The following is an 11,454-nucleotide window of genomic DNA, read 5'->3' on the forward strand; positions in this document are numbered from 1 at the left end:
TTGACCTGACCTGTCTTGTCTTTGTTCGTAACAGGTAATTCCACTCGTCTTCGATTTTGCCTTTTCCTTCTCTTTTTTGACGTCATTATTGATTATCTTAAATTAAAATGGGTCTTTTAATGGTGGACTTTCCTTTGATGTGTGTCCTTAGCATCATCAATGCTAAACTTGTCTTGCACGACGGATAGACTTGGGATTCAGCCAATCAGGGACAGTGACTGATTGGGTTTGCGATTACTTCTGTTTTAAATGTTTTTTAAAAGTTTATTTATTTATTTATTTTAAAATATATTTAAATAATTTTTTAAAATTCTTTATTTTTAATAAAAGCTTATCAAAGTAATTAAAAAGCACTTAAAAAAATATAAAATTACTAAAAACAAATATATTTTTGAAATGCATTCAGATTTCAAATAGATATTTATAATTCAAGTCAGGTTTTTTTAAAAAACCAATTTATAATTAACATGGTCAAAACATTATTTGGAAAAAATTAAAATTTATTTTTTATGTGTTTTTGCTAGTTTTGATATGATGATATCAAAAATAAATTTTATAAAATAAAAATATATATTATTTTGATATATTTTTTAGCAAATAATACTTTGAAAATCAATAATTACTACAATACCAACCACCACCTTAATTTACATAGTTAAAATCCGAAAAAGAAAAAAAAACTTCAAAGCAATGTTGTTATTTGTTATTCTAAATTTACTTACCAAATCAATAGATGGATTTAAATAATTTTAGATTTAAATAATTTTCTTCTCATAGAAGCTATATATATGAGATCAAATCTAATGACTATCATTAGAAGTTGATATGGTGTCTTTTTTCACAAGGGTTGCCAATGACTATTTTAAAGCAAACTAAAAACTTCTGAAATAATTAAATAAAACTAAAAATTAAGTCTGTCTCATCCACCTGCATATATATATATATATATATATATATATGTGTGTGTGTGTGTGTGTGTGTGTGTGTGTGTGTACATTTTGTGATGTGATAATGTCTAATAGCTCTTTTTTTTTTTTTTTGCAGACCTTGGATTTGAATTTTAATAATTAATATTGATTCCCTTCAAGTATGGCACTATCTTTTTAAAATAGCAACTAGCAATTAAAAACATTGTGGGCTCTGAGCCTGGTTACCATGGGCATCCACCGATCCTAGATTCGTCTTCGCAGATAAAGAATTATAATGATTATGAATAAAAAAAGAAAAAAAATTGATTTGATGTTTAAAGATATTTATTTATTTATTATATTCTGGGTTTGTCATATTTGAAATTTATTAATTTTTTTTAAATATGTGTTGATATTTAAAAAAATTATAATTAATATTTAAATTGATTTAAGAATATCACTTATTCTTGGAAATGAAAAAATAATAATTAATTATTGACAGCTTATTGTTGACCATCAAGAAGATGTATCTCTTTTGATTGCAAGGGTTTCTCTCTAGAGTGTGTGTGTAATCGCTTTGGTGAAGAGGATCACTATTATTTTAAATTTATTCAAAAAAATTAAATGCATAAAAAACCATATAAAATGTATATATTTAAAATAATTTGACTTTAGCTAATGTTTAAATATGGAGTGTTAATGAATATATATGGTAGGATTTGGATTTATAATTTTATTCAATCTAATTTTTGATATTTTATAAATTATAAACCTAATCTTTGATATTTTATAAATTATAAACCTAATCTAGAAGAAAGTTTGGATTCAAATAGGTTGAATATATTAGTCTAAGCTAATTTTTTATGGATATTATATTATAAATATCTGCGTAAGTTAAGTTAGACTTGTATTATTAATTTTTATGAGTTGGACTTAATTAAAATTAAAAATTTGTGCTTAGTAAAATAGTTCAAAACATGTTGTAAACTATAATAAATAATTTATACTTAATACATTAAATGAATCAATTATTTCAAATAGAAGAATCAACTTAGTTGTAATAAACAATGAGTTGTATATGGTATATATTAATTGAGCTGGGTTAATAAAGTTTTTAACAATCTCGAACCATCACATCATAAAAATATTCATTTTATTTATTTATTATTATCTATAATATCTATATTATTTAACTTTCGTTAGGTGAGTTAAATCAAATAATACAAATATTACATAGTTTCTTTTTTTTTTTTAACTTCCTGTTATAAGTTGATCCAAAGACATCTTTTACTTCACGGAGAGAAGAAAACGCAAAGCAATGGTAATTTATTGTTGTTGATCAAGACGTATCTGCTGTGGTTCTCAGGAATCCTCTGTAGAGTACTATATTATCATCACTGTCAGGAATCCATGTCACGAGGAATTGGATGTTGGAAACTAGCACGATGCTTAACAGGATTTGAAGTACACACGAAACTGCAGAATTTATGGGCTAATAAAGTGCCGTTTTAGAAATTAAACAGACAAATCATCATTTGACTGAACTGGGAAGTTGGACATTAGTTTGAATTCATCATCAAGAAGGGAAGATACCTTCCATTGCTAGGTTCTCAAGCATTTTCTGTGGAAAAGTGCTCAAGGCATTTGAAAGAACTCTAAGAAATGAGGGGAAAGAAACTATAGCATGACTCGTATATTCGGTTTCTAGTCCATGGAGAAGAACATCTTAAAATAGATGTTGGCAAGAACATAACAGCAAACAATCTTCAAAGAAAGCACTTTAGCAGTTTTGATAAGTTTATGGTTTTCGTGTTTTGTGCAGGTCGGTGAAGACCGTGGCGCACGAGTCATTGTTTGATATTGTGAGGTTGATGAATGGAGTGTCAGCCATTTTTTCTACTCTTTTACCTGGGAAGGCTAATGTTCTTGAAGGTGTTCATGGCTGCGAGCTTAGGCCTATTTTTCATGGGCCTCGATTGCCCCGTTGGATGGATAAGTAATTTTCTTTTTTAACTCTTCATGAGCTCTTGATGTTGCATATATTTGCATTAATTAATTCTCTAGGCCTGAAATTGAATCAACAGACATTGATGCTAACCTGGCAATTTGAATCTGTAAACCCAGATTCTACTTTGATGCATCCAACCTGAGAGAACCTAGCTAGGTAGAGATGTGTGTACGCCAGCTTTATGATTATTTTTCTCATTCAAACCTCTTTTAGCTGAGACCCGTCCTAGCTTTGACTAGACTATGTCTCATGAGGTTTAGCCGGGTTGGTTATGTTTCATATCTGGTTAAACGAAGGATTAGCAGGCGCATGCATGGGTTTTAACTTTTAACAGTGTTTGATGTGCCGCCATGAAGAAGGTAGACGATGACATGATGTGAAATGCATAAAGTAGATTCCCACATCGAGAAAACATAAGACGTGGGGCAAGGCATGGGAATATAAATAGGAAGCTCAAAGCAACGTTAAACATACTTACCTGGACGGGGTCTATGGGCGATCATGAAGGTCCATGGCCTAGGTCAGTGACGTCCATTGCACTGAGGATGGGTGCTGGCTTAAGGTCTCCCCAAGTGGGAGATCCTACGTCAAAATTTGTGGCAGAGGGGGCTGCGCAAGTCGCGGCCCCTGTCCAATTCTAATATCAAACATTTAGATATGGTTCTTTCTGATCTGAAACCTCATCGGACCTTGTGTTCGGAGCCGGGGATATTAACCGAGGCTCAGAGCATTTAGAGTCTGTTGCGGTGATCATAGAAACATTGGACACTTGAAGAAATGCGATGCCTGAGATATGGATCTGAAAAAATTAAGTCTGTCTCATCCACCTGCATATGTAGTGTGTGTTTTTTGTGATGTGATAATGTCTAACAGCTTCTTTTTATTTTATTTTTGCAGACCTTGGATTTAAATTTTAATAATGCGTGTGCTTGGATGAAAATGATTTTTAAAATAAAAAAATATTAAATTCAATGAAAATAAAGAAATTCAAGATCCAAATTGCATAAAATTTATTTCCCCAACCCACACGCCTTGCTGCACACGTTGTTCTAATTTTTATCGTTCTGCTTGAAATTATTCTGCTGCTTGAAAAGCATTCTGATGGCTATTCACATGTTTATATTTTTGCAATATATATTCATTACATCCCATTGAAGTAAACAATTACATAGTTTTTAATAACATAATATACTATCAACGGGACTTTGTTTGATCTCACAACACTATGATTAAAGTTTCTTAATCCATCCCACAAGCCCTTTGTTAATACAGAGATACACAGAGCAGACAAGCCTCCGCATCAGGCTCCTATAAGCCATGCTCTCCACCTCAAGGCACAAAAACCATGTTCTCCGCCTCCTCCTTCACCGATTCGAAAAGCACGGAGGATAGGTAACGCTCCCCAAAGCTAGGGAAGATCGTCTGTTTACATTAGAAAGAATGGTAAGACGCACAGAACAAAACACCAACAAAGGCCAAGCACTAGAAGGTATTCAAAAAGATACGGCATGTGCTAAACGCAACGCTGCTAAGCTTTGCCATAGAATATGATACATATCATCACTATTACCGTGCTTGAAGATTTTCTATCGCCTATAATCGCTCAAGAACATTAATTATTTGAATGGATAATTTCATCAACAAAAATATCAAGGGAAATGGTTGCTAGATTGGCAATCAACTTTACTATTTGGAAACAAATTTGTTTCGTCCACGGGATAGCTTTGGACAGCAGTAGCAAGTTGCAGATGGATCTACTTCAAAAGGAAGAAAATCAAACTTACAACAATGAGCTTTCCAGCATTTTCAGGCCTCTTTGCTATCTCAATGGCAGCAGCTGCAGCAGCTCCAGATGATATCCCCACCTGAAATCCAAATGATGCCCTCAAAAGAATTCTTGATTAAAGTCAAACCCAGAAAACATCATCCAGTTAACAGAGTGCAGTGCTGTACAGTTCTGTGTTCCTTCTTGCAACAAATATCAAATAATTGTAAGCTTACCAGCAATCCTTCTTTCAAGGCAAGAAGCTTTGCAGTTTCAATGGCTTCTTCACTTGATATCTGCAAAGTCATGTAACGATCGAGTCTCTCAGGTATGAGTGCAGCAAGGCAATAAAAAGGAAGAAACAAAAAACAAACGGTATCTTCTCTTAAAGAATAAATCAGAGCGTGCGAGAAAGATTAGACTTGAGGAACTTGGATTTGTATACGATGGAGTTTTAACAATACGTTTTGGGAGTTATGTAAGAGAACACAAACTTACTTGAACAGTTTCATCAAGTAAACCGACATCCAAAACTCCAGGGATGAAGCCAGCGCCAATTCCCTGGATCTTATGTGGACCTTGGATCCATTCCAGAAAACAATGATAATGTTAGTCCAATCATGAATACATGGAAAAGGCAGCTGTTTCAAGAGCACGGAATCATATGGGACATGTCCGATTGTGGAAATGTTGAATATCCATCTTAAAGGAATGCAAGACAGAGGGCTTAGAAGTTCCAGCAACAATTGGGGAATTATTCGAACATAAAACAACGTAACTCCTAATGCATAAACATAAAACAACGTAACTCTAATCCGACAAAGAAAAAGTCGAAAGGATTAGACCAGGATCCTATATCCATTGAATCAGTGAGCTTTATTATTTGTTTTAGCGTATGAAAAAGGTTGGATCCATAGAATCAATGAGCTTTTACATAACTCTAATCACTGTTTAATTGGACTGTATAGTTTGTGATCAAGTTTGCAACATTTGAATTGTAGGTTCTTGGAAAAGAACCAAAAGCAAATGAATGTCCAAGAAACCATGACTCACCAGGTTTCCCTCCAGATAGCACTGCACTTTCAACTGGTTCCACTCCATAAATCTAAACACGAAAAGGAAACAACAAACGCCAAGATAAGAAACAATAGAAATAATAAAGAAACTATCAATACCAAAAAACAATGACTTCCACTCCAAATCAAGCAATGCGGAGAAGTGAACCTTTATATCAGGGTTTTGCTCCTTGAGATACTTCCCTGCACCTGTTATTGTTCCCCCAGTCCCTATCCCGGAAACAAAGGCATCAACTTTCCCACCTGACCCTTTCCAAATCTCTGGTCCAGTTGTCTCGTAGTGAATCTGACCAGGCAACATCAGTATGATTGCAATTCTCTCAAATCAGAAAGTCAGAAAACGTGCGAAATGAAAACAAATGGCACCTTTGGGTTGGCAGGATTTTCAAATTGTTGCAGAATATAAGCATTAGGTGTCTTTGCCAGTATCTCTTCAGCCTTCTGAACAGCCCCCTTCATGCCCCTGGCAGGATCAGTGAGGATCAACTCAGCTCCAAAAGCAAGGAGAACCATTCTTCTCTCTAGACTCATTGAAGCAGGCATGGTAATGATCAGTCTGTAGCCCTTAGCAGCTGCCATGAATGCCAGCCCTATGCCAGTGTTGCCACTCGTGGGCTCAATCAGGACACTCTTCAGCATTAAGAAAGAAAACCATGTCAACAGCTATATATAACATATCACTCAATTTCAAAGCAAAACTTGGACTTAAAATTCAAGTATCCTATCTGTTCAAGTAGGATTGAATCACCAACCTCGCCTGGCTTGATTAGACCCTTCTCCTCTGCGTCTGTGATCATACTATACCCAATCCTACGAACAAGGGAACAAAGACAGGAAGAAGAATATCATATTATATCAAGCTGAGCAAACCATAATCTCATTAATGATGATGTTCTAAAGGCCCCATAGTTACTTGTTGAGCAAATCCAATTCCAACATCGGATGCAGAAACAGAAACATATTAAATTTCGACAGCAAAGGAAGATTTTCGGCCTTGGCAACCAAATAAACATGATCATAGCCAAGTTAATATATAAAGCATACCGATCTCAACTTTCCAACAAAGAACAACAGAAATCTAACGAATACCTATCTTTGACACTTGAGCAAGGTTCCATCATCTCCAGCTTGGCTGCAACACGCGCCACACAACCATCCACAACATTGTTGAGATACACCAATGGTGTTTTACCAATAAGCTATATTGGACCAAGTACAAAAGAATATATAAGCCAGGGCTCCCATATCAAAGCACCTCAAGAACTAATTCAACAATTTTGTAAATGGCAATGGAGTCAACTTACTTCAGTAACATCTTTGGCAATTGAACCATTCTCCTCTGCCATTTTTTGTTCCGGTTACTACACAAGCATAGAACACATGGAGTGATCAAAAAAAAAAAAAAAGCTAAAAAGGACAAAGCTTTACAGAAAAATAGCAGATACTGCAACCATTTGAACAATTCACCAAAAAACAATTTAGTTTATAAGGAAATGATTCAGGAACTCCAAGTTTCATTTGGGACACTGTGCACCCACAAAAACAAACATTCTAAACCAAAAAAATATATAGCATCAACCCAGAAAAAAAGACTTCTCTCTTCATAGCTCCTTGTTTCAGAGTGCAGCTTAAATGGAAGATGACCAAAATTTATTTTTTTGTTTAAATTTAATTATTATTTTTTTATATTTTTGAATTATTTTAATATACTATTATCAAAAATAAATCTTAACAAATAAAAAATATTATAACAGTCACATACACTCCCCGAACCCTTCACCAAAATCCATGAACTGATGAACAACTAAACCTTCTAGAATCCAGCATCAACACGTATAATATCAAAGAGTAAAAATTGAGAAAAGCTATACATCAAACCTTGAGATTCTTGAACTTTAAACAATGTAAGTTTCCAAGCTACAATCTTCCTTACAAGAAAAAACAGAGAAGTGAAAGAAAGTTAGATATACGATGGACTTAAGAGAACTTACCAAGAAATGTTTATCTATCTGTATATAGAGAGAACAAGGAAAGTAGGGAGCTTCTTGCAATGAAAGAGCAATAATAGCTGGTTGATATATGCTGATCCTTGAGCATATTTTTTATACAAATTTATTTTAAATTAATTTTTGTGAGTGGAGTTGTCAAAGGTTTAGCTTCTTGTGTGATCGTAAAAGTGAAGCTTTTGAGCTCGCCTGTCTTGTCTTTGTTTGTAACAGGTAATTCCACTCGTCTTTGTTTTTCCCTTTTCCTTTTCTTTTTTGACGTAATTATTGATTATCTTATATAAAAATTATAAATTATAAACTAAATCTATTTAAGAGAAAGTCTGATCCGAACGGCCTATTTTCTTTTTTTAATATTATAAATATTCACAAGTTAAACCTAATCTATAATATTCTTTTCTTACATTTTTTTATTTATTATCATCTATAATATTTATATTATTTAACTTGATTTTTTTTTCAACTTCCCTGGTATAAGTTGATCCGAAGACATCTTTTACTTCCCGGAGAAAAGAAAACGCGAAGCAACGGTAATTTATTGTTGATGATCAAGACGTATCTGCTGTGGTTCTCAGGAATCCTCTGTAGAGTATTATGTTATCATCACTGTCAGGAATGCATGTCACGAAGTCATGGACAGCTATTATTATATGTATGCTCTGTAAAATAACTCCATCAGAATTGAAGGTTTTTTTTGTTATTTATTAATATGGATGTCTGGGGCAGTTTACGCGTATTAATTTCACAAGTCCTGAAGTTAACAACAATGTAAATTTCCAATAGCTTTAAGGTTTGTGGGATTCGAATTGATAAGTATGACTAATTAAACTTCACTTCTCAAGATTAATTGAAGGTTTCAAAGCTATACTGAGAGAGACTTTTAGAAATGCAGGAACTCCTTACTAATAATATCAGAGGTGTAAACTTCATGATTTTACATGTATATAATAATGATGTGATAATCTCTAACAGCTCGTGTTTCTGCAGACCCTGCATTTAAAATTTAATGTTTAATATTGATTCCGTCCAAGTAGAAAAGTATATAGAACGGGCATTATCTCTTACATAGCAACTAGCAAGTAAGAATACTGCGGGCTCTGTTACTATGGGCATCCACCGATCCCAGATTCTACCCCTCAGAAAAAGAATTGTGATGATTTGAATAAAAAAATAAAGATTGATTTGATTTTTAAAGTTTTATTATTTTTAAATATGGAAGTGTCGTAGTTGACAAGAAGTGTCATAGTTGAAATTTATTATTATTTTTTTAAATATGTTTTATATTTTAAAAAATCTTAGTTAAATACAAATTGATTTAATATATATATATATATTAAATGGATTAAAAACCTGGTTAGCTCAACCAAGTCTATCAGAACAATATGCTTTCTATTCGACTTGAAAGTCGATGTTTGAATTACAGGTTTTTCCGGTCAAATCATCGTGAAAAACCATGTTTAACAGCTACGAGAAACACCTTCAGACAACTATCTCCCCATTCCTTGTTCTCTCGTTCCCTTCTCCCGAGCATGCACTTACATGAATCTTGAACTAGATCAATAAAATCATAGATTAACCTGCTACATTGATCAAGCTTGATAAGAACAATTTAATATGAAATCTAGACTAGATGTTGCCTCTGCAAGGCAACCTGTGACTGCCAAGTCCAGCTAGATTTAATAACATTACAAATTCCATATGTCATGCCCTTAGAAGAATATTTGTCGCAAATTCTAACTACTGTGATCTGTGGTGAAGCTAGAGTGAGAAATGATTGGAGGGTACAAGCAGAAAGATATATCAAAGAAAAAACCTAATTACTGTAGCAAGCTGCCAAACTGTAGCTAGAAGAGGAAAACAAAAAAGATATAGAAGAAAAACCTAGCTGGCTAACAAGTTTTAGCACTGTTAACCTTTCTCTTCAATCTACGCATGGCTTGTGCTAGCACCGTCCACGATCTTTTGACTTGCATCACCAAGAACACAGATCGCCTAAACTTCTTCTACAGCACCATCCCCAGTACTGTTCCTAGTAGAACTACTTGCAAGGTTGCTATCCATCACCTTCCTGACTCAACTGCGTCCATAACCTTCTTGAATACAAGACACAGCTGGTTAATTATCATGGTTGAAGGAATAAATTAACTAGCACAATGTCGTTGGCATTAAGTCTTCCTTCATTCCTACTCAAAACTGTTAAATAATATTTATGTTGTCTTATTTATTAAGGGTAGAATAGTACTTTCAGTTTAACCTATATATACTTTATTTGTAATTAGGTTAAGACTATGCATTCATAATATACAGTTTATTCAGAATTCTAGCCTCCTTTTTGTTTGATCTCAATAAGTTTAACAAAAACATCATTCCAACTGCTGGTTAACATGTAGGAAAATGAGTTATTCATCTCCCAGCGTCTTAAATTCATTGTTCTCTGATGAACATCAACTCCAAGATCCAGTTCTACAAGTACAACTTCTTTTCCTGCTTTCCTGATATCCATTGCCTCAAAATCCTCCCTATCCTTTATCTGATTCGAAGACATTGAAAAGCGGTCATTATGTTTCTTCAAATTCGTTTCAAAGATCTGTTTCATCATTCTAAACTTGAAATCCTTGTCCCTTTCTTTTCCTATCCGAGCTTTTATGTGATCAGAGAGATCCAGACCCAATTGCAGTCTTCGTTTTTCTCTTTGAGCTCTTCCTTTTCTCCTCTTTCCCATCATCCTTCTAGGTTCAACGCTCCTTTTGCCTCTCCTTTTGCTATTACTTGAAAAAATCCTGGTCTCTGCTTCTTGGTGATCATCAGTACCGTTTCTCTTGTCCATCAACGCGTCATCTGACCTCTTTTTGTTGGGTTTGGAAAAACCATGCAGGTTTATAGATTGATAGCCATTCTTGTCCCTCAGACACTCTCTTCTCTTACTTCTTGTCATGATATATATTACTCCATACAAAATCCTCCGGGATTTTGCTTGTCAGCAAACTAGTTCTCTCGTTTTCGTCACTAGTTCTTTCTCTAATCCCTTCAACCATTCTATCAAAAGACTCACCGTCATCGTATTCTTCAAAATCGAAGCATTCATCATTATCACTTGAGCCGCGGCCTGCCATGCTTCTTCTTCTTCGATTTTCTTATGTGTAAATATTCGAAGAAAAGAATGTAGAGGGTCTAAAAAAAGACAACAAAGTATAATGCAGAAGTTATTATCAATAAAAATACTATAACAATTAGTAGGGTTTGATCGCTTCTCCGGAAAAAAAAAAAAAAAAAAACCGTTGCTTCTCCAGGTCTAAGAACACAAACACACATCAATCTCTTTTCTCTCTAAAAATAACACCGATAACCCCCCCCCCTCTCTAAAAAAAACACATGAATCACTTGTTTCTTTTGAAACACCAAAAACTCGAGCCCATCTTTTTCCATAATAATAATAATAATAATCCAGCATATATCATGTTATTTTATCAGAGCGAGCTGAATAGATAGCAACTTATTTATATATTTTTTGAATAATTTTTTAATACGTTAACGTAACTTCCACATATCATTATCATTTAATATTCATGGCACTTACATTGTACGTTATGTGGACTTTGTTTAAGAATGATAAATTGATAGTTGCTCCGGTTATTTACATTTGCAAACTTTAAAGAGATACTAACTTTTGATAATATTGTAGCAGAGGGCA

The 11,454-nt window shown here is 33.9% G+C and overlaps 1 protein-coding gene and 1 non-coding gene across 3 annotated transcripts; one reads left to right on the forward strand and one right to left on the reverse strand.

Moving 5' to 3' along the window:
• The first annotated feature begins 3,386 nt into the window (after positions 1-3,386).
• LOC118051533 (U1 spliceosomal RNA) lies at positions 3,387-3,546 on the forward strand. Its single transcript, XR_004688044.1, has one exon. It is a non-coding gene; the product is annotated as a U1 spliceosomal RNA (small nuclear RNA).
• Positions 3,547-4,053: 507 nt separating this feature from the next.
• On the reverse strand, positions 4,054-7,896 carry LOC118051382 (cysteine synthase). Of its 2 annotated transcripts, none has more exons than XM_035062002.2 (11): positions 7,749-7,896; positions 7,062-7,118; positions 6,847-6,956; positions 6,510-6,567; positions 6,124-6,387; positions 5,906-6,043; positions 5,735-5,786; positions 5,180-5,259; positions 4,918-4,977; positions 4,701-4,781; positions 4,054-4,338 (listed from the first exon to the last, which is right to left on the reverse strand). In XM_035062002.2, exons 2-11 carry the CDS (start codon positions 7,101-7,103, stop codon positions 4,246-4,248), a joined length of 978 nt encoding a protein of 325 aa, XP_034917893.1. In that variant the 5' UTR covers positions 7,104-7,118; positions 7,749-7,896; the 3' UTR covers positions 4,054-4,245. The 2 variants fall into 2 exon arrangements, with proteins under 2 accessions (XP_034917893.1, XP_034917894.1); XM_035062003.2 differs by having other exon boundaries at positions 7,636-7,765.
• Positions 7,897-11,454: the final 3,558 nt, after the last annotated feature.

This window comes from Populus alba, chromosome 5 (assembly GCF_005239225.2).
Source record: "Populus alba chromosome 5, ASM523922v2, whole genome shotgun sequence".
In the NCBI taxonomy this organism is placed as follows: Eukaryota; Viridiplantae; Streptophyta; class Magnoliopsida; order Malpighiales; family Salicaceae; genus Populus; species Populus alba.

Excerpts from the sequence above, each read along its gene's own strand:
- LOC118051382 (XM_035062002.2), bottom strand. The coding sequence starts at position 7,103 with ATGGCAGAGGAGAATGGTTCAATTGCCAAAGATGTTACTGAA. Across the intron at positions 6,568-6,846 it reads TGCTCAAGTGTCAAAGATAG|GATTGGGTATAGTATGATCA; the intron begins GTATTCGTTAGA and ends CCTTGTTCGTAG. Across the intron at positions 6,044-6,123 it reads AAAATCCTGCCAACCCAAAG|ATTCACTACGAGACAACTGG; the intron begins GTGCCATTTGTT and ends TTGCCTGGTCAG.